Here is a 23,038-nt window from a genome sequence, read left to right as displayed (position 1 = left end):
CCTGGGGGGAGATTCGGCTCCTGTAAGAGTATCTCTCTATGTTAAGTAGGAGGATAGGACCCTTGTGCTGCTGACATTGGTCGTAAGGTCATAGCTGTGGACGAACAGGAATATTAAAGACTTGAATCTATGAACTGTGGCACTCGGGCTGCCTTCCCCAAGCTAGGCCCTTGCTTTATGTGGCTGGGAAATGTTAGAGTAGCAGAGGATCCAGCAAATAGATGAGCATCTGTAAAGGTGGGTTTTTTCCAGTAACATCTGGGTCGTGTTGCAGCTGGTTCACATCTTGAACATGGTCACAGGCACCATTCACACCTATCCCGTGACAGAGGACGAGAGTCTGCAAAGCTTGAAGGCCAGAATCCAGCATGACACAGGAATCCCTGAGGAGGACCAGGAGCTGCTGCAAGAGGCAGGTCTGGCCTTGATCCCTGACAAGCCTGCCACTCAGTGTATTTCAGACGGCAAGGTGAGCCCCTGGCTTCTTGCAGAACGCCCTGTTTTTCTCTGACTTTGCCTCCAGGGAAACTTGTGCCCTCAGATTTCAGCTGTGCCTTGTCGAGCAGTCTCTTAATCAGTGCAGATAGCTGCCTGTTTTTCTAAGTTGGAATGCGACACCCCCTGAGCCCCTAATAGGAGACAAGAATCCCCCTTGATCCCTCCTTGACACTTGACCCTTTCCTTCCAGCCCACTTAGAGTGCCTTTCTTTTGCCTTTGTTGCCAAAGCGATGCTTTATTCTTCTGAGTCAACCAACACTATTTTTGATGTACCTCTCGTGTACAGAATGTGCTGACAACCGCAGCAATGCTAGACCCCATGGTCCCCACCCAAAGAGAGCCAATAAAGTTAACATATGAGAAGCAGTCACTGGATGGGGAAGAAGCTCATGAACGTGTAATGTGCACAGTAAACACAACCAGAGAATAGAATAGAGTGTAATAGTTGTGAATAAGGTGCGTGTTCAGATAATGGGTGTAAAAGAAACAGGAAAAGGAAGTGGAGGCCAGAGTCCTTCAGAAAGGCTTCATGGACACTTAGTATTGGCTGGCCGAAGATGATGCTGTTGGTGAACAGTGGGAGGCACTCTGAAATCTCTTCGTTATTACTTGGAAAAAGGAGAGCTTGGATTCACAAGGTCTCATTTTGTTCTTGTCCCTTTGCAGCTAAATGAGGGCCGCACACTGGACATGGATCTCGTTTTTCTTTTTGACAACAGTAAAATCGCCTATGAGACTCAGATCTCCCCAAGGCCCCAACCTGAAAGTGTCAGCTGTATCCGTAAGAACATCATTGTTTTTTTAAAAAATAATCGCTTATAATGCTTGGGACAGGGCAGGAAGGAGAGACATGGACCAGGGGAAGGGTCCACACCGAGGAGATGAGCTTGCCTGGGCCTGGGGCAGCCTTCCTTATGTGGGACGTGTGAGGAGTAGCCCAGCTGAAAAAGAGCGCGGCAGGCTTCAGTGAACCTCCACCTCAGAGAGAGGACTTCAAAGAGAGGACAGAGAGTCCTGCCTGCAAGCCACTGGACTTGAAGCAGATGGCTATTTTATTTATTTTTTAATTTTATTTATGTTTTAATAATTATTACATGCGTGTGATACAAAAAAATCAAAAGGGACAGAGGAATTTACAGTGAAAAATAAGCCACCCTCTCTCCTCTAATGCCCAGCCTCTTCCAGGAAAACCACTGCGATGAAATTCTTGGGTTTACCTTCCAGGGGTATTCTGTGTACTTCTAAATTATATGTACCCATATATATAACCTTCATGCCTTTCAGGGGTAGTCTATGCATTTATAAATCCTATATGTGTGTATACATGTTCTTTATATTATATATATATATAATTGTATATAGTCTATACAATATATATTCTCTCTATATATTCTTATGTTCTAAAATATATATTTTTTCTTCTTTTTCTTCCCAAAGAAGTGGTAGCATACAATACCTACTGTTCTGTACCTGCCTTTTTCACTTAATATATTTGGCAGATGTTTCCCCTGTTGGTACATATAGGGCTGCCTATGTTTTAATGCCTGTGTAGTCTTCCATTCTGTGAAAGTTAGATGGACATTTTAATGCATCTCCCACTCCTGTTCACACACACACACACACACACACACACACACAGAATTAAACAGATTGAGGGTCCAAAGTCTTAGAGATCTCTGGGCTTACTGCTTATTTAATCATTTTCCAGTACTGCTGGCTGAAGCTGCATTTTTAGAAAATTTCCTATGACCTTAAATGTTGTGACCCTAAGAGTTTCTATTGAAAATATATGTGCCTGTGTACATGTGAATGTCTCCACGTGGTTCACAAAGCGTTCCTGCAAATCGAATCAAGAGCTATTTACTGACTGGTATGTGCCTGTGCTGTCATGGGACACAAAAAAATGTATGAGACAGTAACAGGCATAACAGTCAAAAACAGTCATGTAACAAGATAGTAGTTTACATCACTTTTAAAAATGAGAAAGTGCCAGTGATGTGTCAAGGCACAGTGTGGCTCATTGTCAGAGAGTCATTGTCTGACAGTGCGCATGTCTCTGTTGCAGTGCAAGAGCCCAAGAGGAGCCTGTCTTTCTTCCAGCTGAGGAAGGTGTGGGGCCAGGTCTGGCACAGCATCCAGACCCTGAAGGAGGACTGTAGCCGGCTGCAGCAGGGCCAGCGAGCTGCCATGTACGGGGCCAGGCGGGTTTGGACTCAACTCATTTACAGTTGCTGCGTGGCTGCTGCCGTGGGGAGGCGGTGGAGGCAGGGCGGGGAGCAACTGTCAGGAGAGACAGGAGGAGACGCTGGTTTGGGTGGGCGGGAAGTGGCCTCTGGGCTGGATCGAGGGAGGCTCTTTTAGACCTGGCAGGGTGAGTGAGGTTAGCACTTGGAGCAGAGTATAGACTGAGGGCTGCACAGACTGAACTGAGGGCAGAATTTAGAACATGGGTTAGCGAAACTGCCCGGATGGTCATGCTGGGGACTGCCTTTTTCCCCAGGCTGTGACTAATTTAGGTTACTGGCCGTCTGTGTAGTGCTCTGCCTAATTCCAGTTTTGGTGCGGAAACTCATGTGTTGCTAAGGGCTAGGAAATGGTCTTTATGGTTGTAAGTGACTGCTATAATAATAATAATTACAGCAGGGATCTGCTTTAGTAGCTGAGGTGGTTTTGTTATGGTACAGGAAATGGTATTTGGATCCCAAAGATGCCCTAAGGTTCCGTTTCTTGTGGTCCCTGCAGGATGAATCTCCTCCGGAATAACAGCTGCCTCTCCAAGATGAAGAATTCCATGGCTTCCATGTCTCAGCAGCTCAAGGCCAAGTTGGACTTCTTCAAAACCAGCATCCAGATTGACCTGGAGAAGTACAGTGAGCAGACTGAGTTTGGGATCAGTGAGTGTGCTCTTTGCAATGACTTTGGAGAGACCATTCCTTTCTTGTTTTTCTTCCTGAGGTTTCTTTTGTCCTCTTATGATTGAGTTGCTTGTTTCTGCTTTGGTTTTGTGTTTTCATTTTTTCCCTGCATTTTTTTTCCAGCATCAGATAAACTGCTGCTGGCCTGGAGGGAGATGGAGCAGGCCGTGGAGCTCTGTGGGCGGGTAGGAGAATCATCTGAGGTTTATCTCCCTCCTGAGGGGGATGAGGGTTTTTACTACCATTTTCCACTTTCTCATTGAACACTAGGGCGATCTTGTTCGTCAGAAACTAAGCTTTCCTCACCATGCTCTGTGACCTTAACTAGTACTTGCTGGAAAGAGGCTGGGAGAGCAGCCAGTGAAGGGGGCCCCCCTGTGGCAGATGCAGGAGCTACACAGATGGACAGAGCTGGTCCAGATTTGAATAAGGGGCAAAGGTGTCCCTAGGGGGAAGCCTAGACCTCTCCCATTAGAAAGGGCCTTGGGTGAATGATCAGCACTCCATCTTGTCACAGGTTTTTGCCTAATTTTGTTGGGACACTAAATCTGAGTGAGTCTCGGGACAGTGTAAATCAGATGCCACTGAACAATGCTCATTACGAGGCATGGGAACTAAGTGTGACCTAGTGAACCTCACACAAATTGAAGACCTTGGCCTCTGAGGTTTTGTCCCAGACTTTTCCACCATTTTCCCCTGTGAACGTGGGCAGGGATCTTCACCTCTGTGTTTCAATGTCTGTTTATATAAATTGGTACTGATATGCCTGCTTAAAGATGGGTGTTCTATAGACAATACCTTATTTAACCATAGAGATGGGTGGGGGCTCCACCCCACCTTGGCACTCATATACGAAACTCATGAAAGAAAGGAGTCCAGGCCTCCCCACATGGGATGGTGTGGGATGGACACATTAAGAGAAGAGAAGGAATGTGCCTTGGGCATCTTTGGTATGCCAGGCACCATGCCAGATGATTTACATATTTTATCTTATCTAACCCCTAAAACAACCCTATTAGAAGCCTGTTTTATGGTGGAGGAATCTGCAACTCAGAGGTTAAGGAACTTGCCCAGGGGTCACACAGCTAGAAGGCGGTAGACCTGAGATCCAAGCCTGGGTCATTCTGCTTCCAAAGTCCTTGTTCCCTCTAGACAGTCAATTGAGAATCTTCAGTGACTTGAGAGGGTTTTTCCTGAAGATTTTGCATCTCAGCATGCTCTTATTATGTCAGTTGACATTAGCACAGCTTTTTCATCAGGAGAATGAGGTGAGACATCTGGTGGAGCGGATGATGGCGCTGCAGACCGACATTGTGGACTTGCAGAGGAGTCCAATGGGCCGGAAGCAGGGGGGGACGCTGGACGACCTGTGAGTACCACCTGGGCAGGGAACCATGCGCTGCACACAACACACGCAGATGCCTCAACTGGGGTTTCCATATGTGTATTGGGGTCATCTGAGTGTTCACATGTGGGTATTATGGACTCTCTGTGAGGCCGTCCTCCTGTAGAGCATCCTCCCCCAGTGAATCATCTCGGCATGTTCCTGAGATGAGCAAGGGCAGACCACCATCACTCTGAGCCTTAGTTTCCACATCTATTAAGTGTGAGAAAAACTGTCAGACCTCATCAAGTTGTGAGGATCAGTTCAGATAATGCACAGAGCAGTAGTTCATAAACTCTAAAGGCTGTAATGCAAGGAGCCTTGACCCGCATCAGAAGTCCCCCTGGGTCCAGCGCCCCCTGGATGTGGCTCAAAGAGCAGAAGGTAGAACAAAGTGAGCTAGTGAGTCTTAGAAGTTCATCTGAGTCTTTATCTGGAACTTGGCCTTGGCTCGGGCAGGGGATGCGCTGCCCAGGCAGAGCAGTCGCACCTGAAGGCAGTTGCAGGCGGCCCCAGGGTGCAGGGGGGAGGGAAGCTGGCAAGCCACATCAGCCTCTCAAGAGCTGTCTCATTTGGGCTCTGGTGTCCTCTGATGCTTTTACTAAGATTTTAGGATGAGAAGGCTGAATATCAGAAATCTGATTATTTGTATTCTATGTTTTCTCGAGTTATTTAACACTTTATTCTCCTCCAGTTTCCAAATGAAAGTCACTTCTGAAAATGTCAGTCAGCCTCACTATTTTAAGGAGAAAAGGGGTAGGAGTTTGCATCTGCCCTTGGGCTTGAGTTGCCAAGGAGAGCGTGTTCTCCAGGCTCAGGTCCAGTGATGGCGCCTGAATCACTGTTGTGGAAGACAAGAGGGCGAGGCTGGGGAATTCCACACGGGGAATGGAGACTCCTTTCCTTAAGATTCTCTCTCATTAAACCTTGGGGACATTTGAGTTTTGATAATGAGGGGGTGATCATTCCCTCATATAGATATCACTATCATATCCCTAGGAATAATAATTTTCTCCCATCAAGACCTGTTGCCAGTCTTGCTTCTAGAAATCAGTGATTCTGTTGGCGGGGATTAGCTAACCAATGCTTCAGATGTGCTTATTTGACCTCAGACGGACACAGAGCTGCTTCTTTGTGTGTTTCAGAGAAGAGCAGGCGAGGGAGCTTTACAGGAGACTAAGGGAAAAGCCGAGAGGTAAGGGGACTTTGACGTCTCCTCCGGTTCATCGTCAGCTCGGGGATGAGGCATGGAGCCCTCTGGCAGCCACTTGGAGGAACCGTGCAACTCCTTTCCCTTTCCAGACCAGCGGACTGACGGGGACAGTCAGGAAATGGTACGGCTGCTACTTCAGGCAATCCAAGGCTTCGAGAAGAAAGTGCGAGTGATTTACACGCAGCTCAGGTATAAGCCCCGGCTGTCCTACTCGAGGGTGGGACGTGGAGCGGCAGCTGCTGGTGTGGCTGTTTCTTCACTCCACACCGACTTGTTTAACACCTGGAGAAACTGTCCATGGCTGCTTATTGGATTCCTGACTGCCAGGGATTATGTTCTCCCGCTCGCCAACCCGAATGCCACTGGTGTTTGTCGTGTTCATGCTTTGCAGTAAAACTGTGGTTTGCAAGCAGAAGGCTCTGGAATTGTTGCCCAAGGTGGAAGAGGTGGTGAGTTTAATGAATGAGGATGAGAAGACTGTGGTTCGGCTTCAGGAGAAGCGGCAGAAGGAGCTCTGGAATCTCCTGAAGATCGCTTGTGTGAGTGAGCCCTGTAGCCAGGCCCGCAGCCCTCGGCCGGCCAGCCGCTCTGTGCCCCTCTGCGCTGCTGCCACCGCGCCGCCAGGGAGGCCACAGAGCCCCGACAGACCCCTCAGCTGCTGCTGCCCATCCTCCCTTGTCTTCTCCGTGACTTAGCCTGAGCAGGCATGGGCAGAGATGGGCCTGTACCAGCTGTTCTCATTTGTGCGTGTGTGCCTTTCCTGTGGCTCCTGTAATTCACCGCCACCAAGTTCCTCCCTCACAGTCCTGGAGTCCGGAAGCCTGAAATCAAGGTGTTGACGGGGCTGGGCTCCCTCTGAAGGCTCCAGGCCTCTGCCGGCTTCTGGCGGCTCCAGGCGGCTCCAGGCATTCCTTGGCTTGTGGCAGCATCACTCCAACCTCTGCCTCTGCCTTCACATGGCCTCTCTGTGTCTCTCTTCTGGGTGTCTCTTATACAAACAGTTGTCATTGGATTTAGGTCCCACCTGAAGCATCCAGGACGATCTCATCTCAGGGTCCTTAACTACATCTGCAAAGACCCTTTGTCCAAATAAGGTCACATTCCCAGGTTCCTGGAGTTAGGACATGGACAGGTCTTTCTGGGGTCCTCCATGCAGCCCCCTACAGTGCATGTGAGCATGACCCGCTTGATCCTCGTGTGTGTCTGTGCTGCTTAGTATGGTACCTGCGCTGTCTGTGCCCCCATCTTCATGCTGCTGTGAGTCCACTAAATGCTGCTCAGAGAGAAACTGTGACATAGAAAGGAGAGCCCGGAACAGAGAAAGAAGGGCCAGGTGAAAGCCAGGGAAGCCAGAGCTGATGGGACAGTGACCCCAGTGTGAAGGCTGCAGAGAGGTTAAAGGGGATGAAAAGAGTGATTTAGTCATCCATAGCCTTTAAGAGCCAAGAGGAAAATAGGAAGAGAGTTGCTCAAGGTGGAAACAGGATACAAGGATGGCAGTTTTTTACAATCATGGAGACTGGAGCAATTTGTAGGCCCAGCAGAAGGAGACAGGGTCCCGGGGGATGCAGATGTCAGAGAGGTAGGGGACAGTGGAGTCTCCAGTCCTGAGGACAGTGGAGCGGGGAGAGGTCAGAATCAGGAGCGTAAGTGGAAGGGGTGGCCTTGGAAGGCATGCGTGGCATCTCATCCTGTAAGTAAGGAGGAAAAGAGAAAAGGAGAGAGACAAGGCAAAGAAGGAGGAGAGAGTTGAGGTGTTCACAGGTGATGGCCGGATCTGCCATCTGCGTCCATTCGATGTTTGAGTGCTGAGTATGTGCCCAGCAGGGTGCTGAAAACTGGAGATAGAGAAGGAAAAAAGCTAGGGCGCTTGATCCAGGCAGCGTATAACCCGGCGAGGGGCACAGACAGAGAAGTGAGTGAGGACAGCTTAGGGCAGGAAGTGCTGTGCAGCGTCTGTGGTAAGCAGAAGCCGTAGCAGGAAGACAGGGGAGCGACGCCAGCTTCAGTCTCAGGTGAGGGAACCACAGGAAATGTCTGCAGCAGGCAGTGCTCAGCTGAAGACTGAGTAGCAGTTAGGTGGGTGGGCAGGTGGAGATGAGGACCCTGGGGGACAGAGACATTGCTCTTTCAGAGGCCTGCAGGCCTGAGTGTGTGGTGTGTTTTGGGTGGGATGGCAGGTTGGTGTGGTGTGGGGGAAGGATTCACTGGGGGGGAAATTGGGGAGGTGGCAAGGGCTGGCGTATGCGGGCCACATTTTATTTTAAAGGCATAGAGGAAACACTGCAGGGTTTGTTTCTTCCTTTCATTGTGAAGGAAGTTAAGTATGGAATGGTGTGACATTTGGGCTTTAGAGAAGTCGCTCCAGTGGCAGTTGGAGGACCGACCTGAGACTTGGGCAGACCTCACCCTTGGGAGTGAGGGGCTGCTTGGTGGGGGCTGGAGTTGAGTAACCCCTGTGGTGCTCAGGACAGGATGGTGGAAGGGTGAGGGAGCCAAACAGCACAGGAGTGATCCCCTGCCACACTCGTGGGCCCAGGCAGAAGTAGAGGAGATGGAAGCCCGGGTCTTTCCGTGGGTGACCATCAGGGAAGACGCAGCAGAAGGACAAAGAACAGAACAGGGCAAAATTGGGTGCTTGAGCGGCTGGTTGAAGTTGGACCTGGATGTTCAGCTGGAAGGGAATATGTGGAGACAGGGTGGGTCCCACAGCTTGAGAGGCTGAGAGGGGTTGAAGAGCCACAGATTGCAGTGAGGGCGAGGAGCTGGGTCAGTGAGAAGCGGGTCAGGCCAACAGATGCGAGTGTGGCTGGGGACGCGGGGAGGGAGAGGTGGCTTGAGGTGCTGAGAAGGTTGACAACAGGTCATGTCTGTGAGCTGCAGGTGTGAGGAGGTGCAGGTAGCTGGAGCAGGGGCATCGCTTTAACATCTTGGCTTTGAGGTGGAGTGGCTGGAGCAGCCCAGGAGTCAGAATAGCTTGGTTTTCTTCTCAGCTGTCCCACAGATGGTGCATTCACAGGAAGTTATAACCTTTTTGTGTGTCTCAATCTTCTACTTGGAAAAGAATAAAAACATCTCCCTTTTAATTTCCTTTTAAGAGTTCGTTAAACAAACTAATGAAATAAAGCCTACAAATATAGGCACTCAAATCTCCCTATATTTAGAATCTTTTATCAAAAAATATACCTATAGATACAGAAACATTTTCTAAACTAAAATGCAGCTATCAGCTGTTCTCACAGATGGGGATGTTGACTGACATTTTCTAGGAACAGCGTGTGTCTTGTGGCCAGTTGTCTCGAGAAAAACCACGGTGTCAAGGCGAAATTGGAATCATCCCTTTGCTCCTATATTTGACTCCCATGTTGACTTTCTCTTTGGTTTTGTCCTTTAGAGCAAGGTCCGTGGTCCTGTCAGTGGAAGCCCAGATAGCATGAATGCTTCTCGCCTTAGTCACTCTGGTCAGTTGGTGTCACAGCCTTCCACCACCCCCGACAGCCTACCTGAATCAGCCAAGAAAAGGTACGTCATCATCCGTGCTGCCAAGTGTAATATTCAAGGGCACGTTAGGAGATCGTGGGGGTGGAAATATATGTTTATCGTTGGTAAACACACCGTTCCATCTGTCTTATGATTTTGTGCATATTTTTCTTTGTGTTTGTTACATATGCGAGGTACTTTGGGGACGAATGTGATATTTTGCTCTCATAGTCCCTTCTAACTTGCTAACTAAAGTTTCCTTATCAGAGGATTGAATCACTGATTGCTTACTGAGAATATTGAAAGTGCTGGTCAGTCACATGCTGTCATGTAGTCCATCCGTCATTATCTGTTCTTCCAACCAGACTCCCTGCGGGCCGTGCCCTGTTCGTCACCCCTGAGTCATCCTGCCTCCTCCCTCTCACCCACCCCACTTTGAGTTACCAAGTTACCAGTTTCCTTCTATTGTCTCTCGTCACCTCCTGTTCATCCCTTCCTTTCCCTCCTGCCGCCTGGAGAGGTGGTGAGCAGGACACTCCAGTCCTTTGTGGCAAGGCTTCTTGCTTCCCTGCTTCCTGTCCGGTACTGCCTCTAAGCCCTCTCTGGTCAGAGACTCTTCACAAAGTACCATTTTGATCAAGTTATTCTTTGGTCACTTACTCGTAGTGGCCTCTTGCTCCCTGGAGAGGCAAGCCTGAGCCGTTCAGCCATTCACAGCCGCCTCAGAGCCGCTCTCCAGGCGGAGCCACTGCTCCTGTTCAAACTCCTTGCTCTAGCCCAGCGGCGCTTAAAGCAGCATCAGCATCATCTGGGTACTGGTTAGAAATGCAGATTCTGAATTAGAAGCTCGGGGTGGGGCACAGCAGTCCGTGTTTGACAAGCCTTGGCGGACTCTGATGCATGCTGAAGTTTGAGACCCATGGCTCTGGCCCATGCCCTCCCTGGAGGCACGTCCACTTCCCTCAGCTTCCCACCTCCTCCCAAACCCTGCCCACGCACACACACAGGCATCGCTCTCTTCTTGGCCTGCCTGTGGGGTTTTGTGTCTAGTTCAGTCCCTCACCCATTTATTCAGCACCTTCTCAGCCCTAGGCACTGCAGATGGTTAAAATTGGTTCCTGTAGGCAAATCTGTAGACGTAGAAAATAGATTAGTGATTGCCTAGGACAGGTGGGGAGAGGGGATGGGAAGTGACTGACAGTGGGTTCGGAATTTCCTCTTGGGTGATGAAAATGTTTTAAAACTAGATTATTGTGATGGTTGCGCAACTCTGTAAACATACTAGAGCTATTGAACTGTACACTTTAAATGGCTGAACTTTGTAGTTTGTAAATTATATCTCAATAAAGGTGTTTTTAAAAATCCTGTTCCTGTCCTTGGGGAGTTTGTGGCCTCTACTATGTTGGTACGTAATCATACGTGGCCTTGGACTCTTAGTTTTCTCCCCAGCCTATTGTGAGCTCCTTGAGGACAGTCCCTGGGTCCCCTCCTCTCATGCTGTCTCTGGAGCTGGCGCTGAGCCTCTCACCTAGTTTGGAGCCCTGTAGCTAAGCACAAACGTGCTGTGTGTGCCTTCCCTCAGAGAGCCGCACTGTGCAGGGTGAGGGGAGCCCAGGGCGCTGTCCTCCTGGATTTGCTGTGTTCCCTCCAGTGATGTCCTCAAAGCTCTAGAAACGTCGTCCCGGGAGCACAGGCTGCTGTTTGTCTCTCCGCGTCATAGAGCTGAGGGCCTGTTGTTGAGGGACACACGCATCTCTTATCATAGAAGAGGGAGCAGATTAAATGAGATTAGTTCCCAGAGCTCGCTTCCCACAGATTTCCAGGGTTTTCAAGGAGCTGTGGAAACCTGGTGAAATTGCTTTGTCTATATATATTTCTTCTGTTTGAAAAATTGGAAAACAGGTGATTTGGGAGCCAACTTTAGGTTTGGCAGTTTGGAAGGAATTAAATTCAGCTGTCTGGTTAAGTCAACGAGAGCACTTCTCCTTCTTCCTTTTCTGTTAACCGCAGATCTGTTTGCTTGTTCTTACGGTGAACAGTAATGCTTGTGGCATCTGAAAGTGTTTAACCAGATGAATGAACTCACTAGTCAGTGACGTGATGTTTTAAGACACTCAGCAGCAAAATAATTATTTAATTTTTAAAATCTCGTCAAAAGCTCTTTAACAGATTTTTAAACATTGGTGTTATCTCCAAGAAAATAATATTGACCACTTTCTAATAATGTGATCGTTTTCTTTAGTGAAGAACTGGTGGCCGAAGCACATAGTCTCTGCACTCAGCTGGAAAATGCAATACAAGACACCATGAAAGATCAGGACCAGAGTTTGAGGGTAATGGCCCGAGGGCATCCCAGCTGTTCCACGTCCTTCCTTTCTACAGCAGACGAGACACGGAAAATGGAAAGGCAATCCAGCGTTTCCTCCATCGCAGTACATGACTATGATTTTCTAGTACATGTTTATCTTTATTCACCATCACAATAATGCTGACAGTTATTGAACGGGTGTAGGTGCTTCATGTGCGTCAGCTCATTCCATCCTGACAGCACTTAATCCTTATGAGGAAGGTGCTCTCGTTCCAAGAAGGCCTTTTCCTCCTGTAGCTTCTGCTCTGTTGCTGAGCATCTGTGTGTGGGGAGCTGTGCCGGACTCGGGGAAAAGCAAGAACCTGGCACAGCCCCACTTCTCAGGGATGCGGAGCTTAGCAGTAGGTAGTACTAGTTACATGGAAGCTGACCTAAAAAAAAAACTAGTCAAGATACAAGTATATTAAGACAAAGCTTAAACTGTTGATCAGATCCTAAGTCGTTCCCTCAGATCTTTAAATGGCCTTTTCCAGCCAATACAGTTACCTGCCCTGCCAGCCTCCCCCTGACTTCTCAGTTTTTGGAGGACGCAGAGAGGAGACCACTACTTATCCTTACCTCCTGTTTGGTCATGTGTCCTTCTCCAGTTTGGGGGCTTCCTGTATCTTTTGTTGCTGCTCTTCCTCCTGGCACTGGATATTTTGATCCTTTCACACTTATTTGCACTTCTGCCAGAGGAAAAGAAAGTCTTATGAGGCCATTCCATCTGCTGAGGTTGGAAATGGATGGCTGAGATGAGCTCTTGGTACCAGCTGCCCACAGTGAGTACAAATAAGTGCTGTGAGCCACAAGTAATACTGAAATTGCCTTTCCAGTTTCCATAGTTATGGAATCTCAGGGATTTCAAGCCTGTCCAAAGAAAAGCCCCTCTACAGTTTCAAATATGTAGCTTTAGCTCAAGGGTACCCTCCAATAACAAGACTCTTATTAATGGCAGGATTTAAATTTCCTTCTAAGTCATGGGGTTGCCTCCTGAAGAAGAAAAACAACCTGAAGTGTATTGCTGGCCACTGTGTTTCTAACACGCCTGTTGACTTTCAGTCTCTAGACTGGAGCTGGTTACAGACGGAGGACAACGAGCAGCATAGCCTGGAGCAGGCCTCGTGACCGGACGGGTGGCCTCGACCACCTGGTGGGGCTGCCCGGCCTGAGGCCCTCCCGCAGCGGATGGTGTCCCAGCAGTCTTCGGCATAGGTGGAGATCTTCTCACTGCCCCAGCAGTTGTGACATTCGCTGTGGACATCCAAGGGTGTGGCCTTCCATGGACACTGCCAGCAACTTGTCTGTACACTGGAAGTCCTCCATCACAGAGGCCCAGCCAATGCTGGTGCCAGGCACAAGCATTTAGGGAGGCCAAGCCACAGCAGCTACTTCCTCTGCTCTGAAAGAAGTGCTCCAAGTACGATCGCCCCGCAGACCACTGGACAAATGTGGAACACGACTCTTTCAGGGCAAAGTATGAACAGCACTTGGTACCAGCCTGTCCTCTCCTGCCGGCTCCTGATCTCCAGAGGTCCTGATCCACCTGTCCTCACAGCTAGTGTTTCCCCTGGATTCGGCTTCTCTTAAGCAGACTTTTGAATCATAGACTTGGCCTGGCCTTGTCCTCTCTCTTCTTCTTTTCATTTCACTGCTGCTGAAATTTCCCTTTTACCTACAACTTGGGTGGTTGTCGTCCCTCCTGTAAGGTTGTAGATGAATGATGAGCTCCCCTTGTCTGCGGTCCTTTCGGCCACAGACTGACTCACTGGAGCCAGGATCGAAGAGCAGCTCCCTTCCTTTGGGTCCCACAGATGACCTGGGAGTGAGTTGCCATGGAGAAGAAAGAAAGAATGGGATATCTGTCAACCGCTAGCCTGCTGACCACTCTGCCCACACCTCGTGTGCCCGCTCAGATGCGTGTGTGTGGCGGGGGGACGAGGGAATTCCTGCCTCTCCTGTCATCTAGCAGTATTATTAAACTGATTTATTTAAAAAACAGTTTCTATATTTTGTAACATGACTCAACACTTATACTGGGTTCCACAGTCTATTTTTATAAGATCTGTGGTTGGGATTTATGAACTCAAAATCCAACTTAATGGAAAATTTTATGAGATTAAATAGTGCCATAGCACTAGCACTGCCTCTTTGACATTTCACAAAACTTCTCCTGCATATAAACAGGAGAGCCGAGTGTTCAGGCCATCACAATAGGTGAGTTTGGTTGGAGAAGAAAGTCGGGATAGAAGACTTTGACAAAGTAGCTTCCGTGGAGACAGTTCAGAGGGTTCCACGGTCAAGTAAGTTTGAGAAATGCTTCGTGCTTTCATTGCTTCTTGGAGATTCACGGTGTACACTGGAGTATTAAAGTATCCAAAGTCCTGTGATAATAAACCGGCTTAACTTTGTGTAAATTCACTGGTTACCAAACTCATTTGACAATAGAACCTTTTTTTTTTCCTGTGTGAGTGTATCATTTATTAACATTTGAAAGAACTGGAGTTTGATGAAGCATGATTTTGGAAACACTGGTGAGGAACATAGTGGGAAATAAGACCAGAAAGCAAGGCTGGGAAGGGGTCGGATTGCAGAGGGAATGAATGCTGGGCTAAGGGTCTTGGGCTTATAGGCAGATGGGAGTCACTGAAGAATTTTGAGCAGGGAAATGACATCACCAATTAATGGTTTAAAAGATTACTATAACTGCAATATGCTAATTAGTTGAAAAAGTGAAAACTCTGGAGGCAGGACTTTTGTGTCCAAAAAAATGAAGTAGATGTACTTTCTCCTATTTTTCCCACCAAGCACAGCTAAAAATCCTTGGGCATTATTTATAAACAAATATAAGAAGACTCTGAAAGGCAGAGAGAGATGAAGGCAAACCCGCTAGGGTCCTTGGAGCTGAGGAATGACGGCGGTGAGTTCCCTGGGTTTTCCTTTTGTCTCATATGTTCCTGACTAGATGCTGGAGAAGCCAACCAATGGGCACAAACACAAAAGCCTGCACTCTAGATCTCTTTAGATTCTTAGGACCGTGACAAATTACCACAAACTATAAGGCTTAAAACAACACAAATTTATTTTCTCAGTCCTGGAGGCCAGAAGTCTGAAGTCAAGGTGCTGGCGGAACCGCTTCCTCCAAAGGCTCTGGGGAGATTCTGTGCCCTGTCTCTTTCAGCTTCTGGTGAGTCCAGGTGATCCTTGACCTGTGGCTGCCTCTCTGCCTCTTGTGTCCATACTGCCACCTCTTCTTCTCCCTGTCAAATGTCTCCTGTGTGCCTCTTAAAGGAACCCTTGTGATTGAATTTAGGGCTGATCTTGATAATCCAGGATAAGCTCCTCTTCTCAAGATCGTTAACTTACTCACGTTTTGCCATATAGGTCACTATTTACACATTCTGGGAATTAGGATGTGGACATTTCTTCTTGGGGGGCCAGCATTGAACCCACTTCAGTTTACCATCTAGCTCCCCAAAATTCATGTTTATCCCACATACAAAATACATTCACCCCATCTCAACATCCCCAGATGCCTCAACCCATTACACAATAAATTCTCATACCAAAATCTGAATAATATCAGCTCAAAAGTCCTGAAACTCATCATCTACGTCAGGTTTGGGTGAGACTCTGGGCATGATCCATCCTGGGACAAAATTTCTCCATCTGTGGACTGTGAAACTAGAAAACAAGTTATCTGCTTCTAAAATGCAATGGTGAATAGGCATATGATAGACATTCCCATTTCAAAAGGTAGAAATTGGAAGGAAGAGAGAAGTCACCAGTCCCACGCAAGTTTGAAATCCAGCAGGGCAAATTCCATTAGGTTTCAAGTCGCGAGGGTAATTCTCTGTCTTTTGAGGCTCTGCCAGCTGGGCCCAAGGCAGCTCCATAGCCCTCTGAGTTTTTGTTCACAGTGACTCCATAGGAACCGCCTCTGCACCCGCTGCCTGTGTTACCTGCTTCTCCAGACTCTGCTTCTGAACCCGTGGCTCTGCCCTTGGAATCATCCTTCCTTTTTTCCTGAAGGCTAGCACGTGTTTACAACTGAGTGACTCTATCAACCATTTTCTGCCTGTAGAGTTTTGAAAGTCCAACAGATTTATCTCGTTTCCTCCTCTCCTCGTCCTTTTCAGTTCAAGCTGGTGTCTGCTGATATAACATTCTCAAAAATCTTGTGGGTCTTCTTTGTATGTGTTGGGAGTCCACACCATTAGATAAGATTCACAGATCTTTCTTGGATAACACCATCTCTGTTCCTGGCTTCTGAGATGATTGAGTGAGTGTTTGAGTCACACACATAATCTCTTCAGCAAAGGGTTGCCCAGCTACACCCTTGGGCTTCTCTCTAGAGCATGCTTTCCCAACAGTGAATTTCTTAATTTTAGCATTCTGTGCAATCTGGATAGGCTGTGAACCTCCCAAGTCATCAATTGCTGGGGGGGTTTTTTGCGTAACAGTTCTTTCTTCAATTTATCTTTTTTCTCTTGCATTTTACTATAAGCAACATGGAGAAATCAGGCTGCACCTTCAACATTTTGCTTGGAAATCTCCACAGCTAAATACCCAGGTTCATTGCTTACAAATTCTGCTTTCCACCTAATGGTAGAACACAAATCAGGCAGGTAACATTCATATTTCTACCAACGTTCTGTTCATGATGGTATATATATTCTCTAAGATGATAGAGGTGTTTTCTACCATGCTTCTCGCTTTCTGAGCCCTCATCATCAATATTTATATTATTTATGACATCCATATTTATACCAATAGTCTTTAAGGCAAGCTAGGCTTTTTCTACCATGCATCTCAAAATTCTTCTGGTCTCCACGCATTGTGTAAAAAGTCATTCCCCGTTTTTAGGCGTTTGTTACAGCAGCACCCCACTTCCCAGTTCCAGACTGTAACAAAGTACCACAAACTGGGTGCCTTAAAACAACCAAGATGTGTTCTTTCACAGTTTTGGAGGCCAGAAGTCTGAGATCAAGATGCTGTCAGGGCGGTGCTTCCTCCGAAGATTCAAGGGGAGGCATATTCCTTTCTTCTTCCAGCCTCTGGTGGCTCCAGGTGACCCTTGGCTTGTGACTATACCTGTATAATTTCTGCCTGTGTGGTCTCTTTGCCTCCTCTTCTACCTGTCATGTCTCTCCTGTGTGTCTCTTACAGGGACACTTGCCATTGAATTTAGGGCCAATCCAGATAACCCAGGATAAGTTCCTTCTCTCAAAATCCTTGACTTAATGGCATATTTTGACATATAAGGTAATATTTACAGGTTCTGAGAATGAGGACATGAACGTACCTTCTTGGGGGCCACCATTCAACCCACTACATTAGCCGAAGGGCGAGGACAGGTTCAGCCTAGCAAAGCAGAAAAGTTTTAAACAGTAGCCACTCTACTCTAGCCAAACACCACAGAAAAACTGGCCCCACCTCTGCCAGCAAACACCAGGTGGAAGCTTAAACTTCCGCATACATCAGGCTGTAATTAGGTGCCCAATTGGAGTGATGTCACAGAACATGGGTGAGGAACTGGGGCTTTCATAGATGCTGGGCAGTAACAAGGTCTCTCTTGACTTTCAGAAATGTGCCACTTCTTGTGGCTTCAGTGGTTTCTGACGAGAAATCTGCTGTCAGTGGAGACCAGGTGGGGGATGGGAAGGAGGCATCTCTGCCTTTTCCAATCTGGAAGACACAGTTGGGAGCTTAAACTCCCGCCTCTGCCCAGCAGCAGCAAGGAGCTTCTGTCCCCAGGTGTCAACGGAGGCCTGCTGGGGAGCCTGAACTCCCATTGCCACCCAACAGTGATGAAGAGCCCTCCCTACTCAGGAGTTCCCAGAAGCCAGGTGTGGGAAGCCTGTGCTTCCACTCCCACTTGGCAGTAATGAGCCAGCGCTCTGCTTCCCGCACTGGGACGATGTCAGAGGAGGCCTATTAAGATGGAAGGATTGAATGCAATGTGGAGTCTCATAGCCGAGTGCTCAGATGTCCAGGTTTCATTCTAAAATCACTCATCATAGCAAGGAAACCTCAGCTGAGAAAAGATGATTCACAGACACAGACACAGAAGTGGCAGAGATTTAGAATTATCTGAAAAAGATTTTAAAGCAGCCATCATAAAAAAATGCTTCAAACAGCAATCATGAACTTGCTTGAAAGAAATAGAAATTCTAGGGGCCGGCCTGGTGGCGCAGCGGTTAAGTGCGCACATTCTGCTTCTCAGCGGCCCCTGGGTTCACCGGCCCAGATCCCGGGTGCAGACATGGCACTGCTTGGCAAGCCAAGCTGTGGTAGGTGTCGCACATATAAAGTAGATGAAGATGGGCACAGATGTTAGCTCAGGGCCAGTCTTCCTCAGAAAAAAGAGGAGGATTGGCAATAGTTAGCTCAGGGCTAATCTTCCTTAAAAAAAAAGAAAAAAAAAGAAATAGAGATTCTCAGCAAAGAAACAGAAGATGTAAAGAAGAACCGAGTGGAAAAAAAAAATGTTTTTACTATTACTTTGATTTTTGATTTATTGAATTTCCTTTTTTTTATTGAGGTCATAGTAGTTTATAACGTGAAATTTCATGTGTACATTATTATTTGTCAGTCACCATATAAATGCACCCCTTCACCCCTTGTGCCCCTTCCCCTCTGGTAACCACTCAACTGTTCTCTTTGTGTGTTTGTTTATCTTCCATATATAAGTGAAATAATATGGTGTTTGTCTTTATCTGGCTTATTTCGCTTAATGTAATATACCCTTTAGGTCCATCAAGATTGTTGTAAATGGGACAATTTTGTCTTTTTTTTTTTATTGAGTTATTGATAGGTTACAGTCTTGTGAAATTTCAATTGTTCATTAATGTTTGTCAGTCATGTTGTAGGTGCACCACTTCACCCTTTGTGCCCACCCCCCACCCCACCTTTCCCCTGGTATCCACTAAACTGTTCTTGGTCCATAGTTTTAAATTCCTCATATGAGTGGAGTCATACACAGATTATCTTTCTCTTGCTGGCTTATTTCACTTAACATAATTCTCTCAAGGGCCATCCATGTTATTGCAAATGGAATGATTTTGTTCTGTTTTGAAGCTGAGTAGTATTCCATTGTATGTATGTACCACATCTTCTTGATCCATTCGTCTGTTGATGGGCACTTAGGTTGCTTCCACATCTTGGCTATTGTGAATAATGCTGCAATGATCATAGGGGTGCATAAGTCTCTTTGAATTGTTGATTTCAAATTCTTTGGATAAATACCCAGTAGTGGGATAGCTGGGTCATATAGTATTTCTATTTTTAATCTTTTAAGGAATCTCCAATACTGTTTTCCATAGTGGCTGCACCAGTTTGCATTCCCACCAGCAGTGTATGAGGGTTCCCTTTTCTCCACAACCTCTCCAACATCTGTTATTTTTTGTCTTGGTGAGTATAGCCATTCTGACGGATGGAAGGTGATGTCTTAGTGTAGTTTTGATTTGCATTTCCCTGATGATATTGAACATCTTTTCATGTGTTTATGGGCCATCTGTATATCTTCTTTGGAAAAATGTCTGTTCACATCCTCTGCCTGTTTTTTGATCAGGCTCTTTTTGTTTTTGTTTGTTCTGTTTGTGTTTTTGTTGTTCAGTTGTGTGAGTTCTTTATATTATGGAGATTGACCCCTTGTTGGATATATGATTTGCAAATATTTTATCCCAATTGGTGGGTTGTCATTTTGTTTTGATCCTGGTTCCCTTTGCCTTGTAGAAGTTCTGTAGTCTGATAAAGTCCCACTTGTTTATTTTTTCTTTGTTTCCCTTGTCTGAGAAGACATGGTATTTGAAAAGATCCTTTTTAGTTCGATATCAAAGAGTGTACTACCTATATTATCTTCCAGGAGTTTTATGGTGTCAGGACTTATCTTCAAATCTTTGATCCATTTTGAGTTTATTTTTGTGTATGGCATGAGATAATGGACTACTTTCATTCTTTTGCATGTGGTTGTCCAGTTTTCCCAACACCACTTATTGAAGACACTATCTTTTCTCCATTGTATGTTCTTGGCCCCTTTGTCGAAGATTAGCTCTCCGTAGATGTGCTGTTTTATTTCTGGGCTTTCAGTTCTGTTCCATTGATCTGTGTGCCTGTTTTTGTACCAGCACCACACTGTTTTGATCACTATGGCTTTGTAGTACATTTTGAAGTCAGGGTTGTGATGCCTCCAGCTTTGTTCTTTTTTCTCAGTATTACTTTAGCAATTCGGGGTGTTTGGTTGCCCCATATGAATTTTAGGATTCTTTGTTCTATTTCTGTGAAGATTGTCATAGGGATTCTGATTGAGATTGCATTGAATCTGTAGATTGTTTTGGGTAGTATGGACATTTTAACTATGTTTATTCTTCCAATCCATGTGCATGGAATCTCTTTCCATCTCTTTATGTCATCATCTATTTCTTTCAATAATGTCTTAGAGTTTTTTATTGTATAGGTCCTTCACCTCTTTGGTTAAATTTATTCCTAGATACTTTATTCTTTTAGTTTCAATTGTAAATAGAATTGTACTCTTGAGCTCTCTTTCTGTAAGTTCGTTATTAGAGTATAGAAATGCAACTGATTTTTGTAAGTTAATTTTGTACCCTGCAACTTTACTATAGTTGTTGGTTATTTCTAATAGTTTTCCAATAGATTCTTTAGGGTTTTCTATGTGTAAAATCATGTTGTCTGCAAACAGAGACACTCCCTATTTGGATTCCTGTTATTCCTTTCTCTTGCCTAATTGCTCTGGCCAAAACCTCCAGTACTATGTTAAATAAGAGTGGTGAGAGTGGGCATCCTGGTCTTGTTCCTGTTCTCAGGGAGTGGCGTTCAGTTTTCCCCATTGAGTATGATGTTGGCTGTGGGTTTGTCATATATGGCCTTTATTATGTTGAGGTACTTTCCTTCTCTACGCATTTTATTGAGAGTTTTTATCATAAGTGGATGTTGGATCTTGTCAAATGCTTTCTCTGAGTCTATTGTGTTGATCATGTGGGTTTAATCCCTCAGTTTGTTGATGTGGTGTATCACGTTGATTGATTTGCAGATGTTGAACCATCCCTGTGTCCCTGGTATGAATCCCACTTTATCATGATGTATGATCCTTTTAATGTATTGCTGAATTCAGATTGCCAAAATTTTGTTGAGGATTTTTGCATCTATGTTCATCAGCGATATTGGCCTGTAGTTCTCCTTTTTCTGTGCTGTTCTTGTCAGGTTTTGGTATCAGCGTGATGTTGGCCTTGTAGAATGTGTTAGGAAGTGTTCCATCTTCCCTAGTGTTTTGGAATAGCTTGAGAAGGATAGGTATTAAATCCTCTCTGAAAGTTTGGTAGAATTCTCCAGGGAAGCCTTCTGGTCCTGGGCTTTTATTTTTTTGGGATGCTTTTGATTGCTGTTTCAATCTCTTTCCTTGTGATTGATCTATTCAGATTATCTATTCTTCTTGATTCAGCTTTGGGAGGTTGTAAGAGTCTAAGAATTTATCTATTTCTTCTAGATTGTCTATTTTGTTGATATACAGCTTTTTGTAGTATTCTCTTATAATCCTTTGTATTTCTGTGGTATCCATTGTTATTTCTCCTCTTTCATTTCTAATTTTATTTATCTGAGCTTTCTCTCTCTTTTTTCCTTTGTAAGTCTTGCTTGGGGTTTGTCAATTTTGTTTATCTTCTCAAATAACCAGCTCTTTGTTTCATTGATCCTTTTTATTGCCTTTTTTGTTTCAGTAGCATTTATTTCTGCTCTGATTTTTATTATTTCTATCCTTCTACTGACTTTGGGCTTTGTTTGTTTTTCTTTTTTAAATTCAGCTAGGTGTAGTTTGAGATTGCTTATTTAGGATTTTTCTTGTTTGTTTAGGTTTGCCTGTGTTGTGATGAGTTTCCCTCTTAATACGGCTTTTGCTGCATCCCGTATGAGTTGGTATGGTATATTATCATTTTCATTTGTCTCCAGATATTTTCTGATTTCTCCTTTAATTTCTTCAATGATCCATTGGTTGTTCAATAGCATGTTGTTTAGTCTCCACATCTTTGTCCCTTTCTCAGCTTTTTTCTTGTAATTAATTTCTAGCCATAGCATTGTGATTGGAAAAGATGCTTGTTATTATTTCAATCTTCTTAAATTCATTGAGGCTTGCCTTGTTTCCCAACATATGGTCTATCCTTGAGAATGTTCTATGTGCACTTTAGAAGAATGTATATTCTGCTGTTTTGGGATGGAGTGTTCAATATATGTCTCTTAAGTCCAACTAGCCTAGCACTTCATTTAATTCTACAGTTTCCTTGTTGATTTTCTTTCTGGATGATCTATCCATTGATGTGAGTGGAGTGTTGAGGTCCCCTACAATTATTGTGTTATTATTAATATCTTCTTTTAGGTTTGTTAATAGTTGCTTTATGTACTTTGGTGCTCCTGTGTTGGGTGCTTGTATGTTTATAAGTGTTATGTCTTCTTGGTGGAGTGTCCCTTTCATCATTATATACTGCCCCTCTTTGTCTCTCTTTACATGTCTTGTGCTGAAGTCTACTTTGTCTGATATAAGTGTTCTGACACCTGCTTTCTTCTTTTTGCCACTAGCTTGGCATATCATCTTCCACCCCTTCACTCTGAGCCTGTGTTTGTTGTTGGAGCTGAGATGTTTTCCTGGAGGCAGCATATTGTTGGGTCTTGTTCTCTAATCCATCTCACCACTCTGTGTCTTTTTATTGGAGAATTCAATCCATTTACGTTTAGGGTGATTATCGATATACAAGGGCTTATTGCTGCCATTTTGTCACTCTTTTTCCAGTTCTCCTGCATTTCCTTTGTTTCTTGTCCTGTGCATTTTGTTCTACCAATTGAATTATGTGTTTTTTTATGTTGTGTTTCTTTGTTTTCTCTTAATTATTATTTTCGTCTCTGTTTTGCTTTTTTGTTTAGTGGTTACCATGAGATCTTGTAGATAAGATAGTCCATTTTCTGATGTCCTCTTATTTCCTTAGACTAAACCAATCCAGTCCCTTTCCTCTTCCCCTCCTAAGTTGTTTTTATCACGTCCTATTCCATCTTATGTTGTGAGTTTGTGGTTAAAATGACAAGATTATCTTTTTTTTTGGTGTTTTCCTTCCCTTTATCTTTAATGCTATACTTGAGCATTTGCTAACCTGTTCTGATGTATAGCTACAATTTTCTGATTTTGTCTACCTATTTA

At 45.4% G+C, this 23,038-nt stretch overlaps 1 protein-coding gene across 6 annotated transcripts in view; it reads left to right on the top strand.

Annotated features, from left to right (window-relative positions):
• Positions 1-14,255, top strand: part of IKBKB (inhibitor of nuclear factor kappa B kinase subunit beta) — a 49,171-nt gene extending 34,916 nt beyond the window's left edge. For 3 of the 6 annotated variants that reach the window (XM_044750720.2, XM_070500042.1, XM_070500040.1), the window contains 12 exons: positions 275-469; positions 1,166-1,280; positions 2,565-2,688; positions 3,242-3,393; positions 3,538-3,599; positions 4,674-4,783; positions 5,944-5,993; positions 6,101-6,200; positions 6,403-6,550; positions 9,406-9,533; positions 11,734-11,824; positions 12,901-14,255. In XM_044750720.2, coding sequence (XP_044606655.1) covers positions 275-469; positions 1,166-1,280; positions 2,565-2,688; positions 3,242-3,393; positions 3,538-3,599; positions 4,674-4,783; positions 5,944-5,993; positions 6,101-6,200; positions 6,403-6,550; positions 9,406-9,533; positions 11,734-11,824; positions 12,901-12,966 — 1,341 coding nt within the window. In that variant the 3' untranslated portion in view covers positions 12,967-14,255. Of the gene's footprint in view, positions 1-274; positions 470-1,165; positions 1,281-2,564; positions 2,689-3,241; positions 3,394-3,537; positions 3,600-4,661; positions 4,784-5,943; positions 5,994-6,100; positions 6,201-6,402; positions 6,551-9,405; positions 9,534-11,733; positions 11,825-12,900 lie in introns of all 6 variants that reach the window. The other 3 variants (XM_044750721.2, XM_044750719.2, XM_070500041.1) reach the window with 1 other exon arrangement.
• The last annotated feature ends 8,783 nt before the right edge of the window (positions 14,256-23,038 follow it).

This window comes from Equus asinus, chromosome 27 (assembly GCF_041296235.1).
Source record: "Equus asinus isolate D_3611 breed Donkey chromosome 27, EquAss-T2T_v2, whole genome shotgun sequence".
NCBI lineage: Eukaryota > Metazoa > Chordata > Mammalia > Perissodactyla > Equidae > Equus > Equus asinus.
This window is presented reverse-complemented; position numbering and strand designations above follow the sequence as displayed.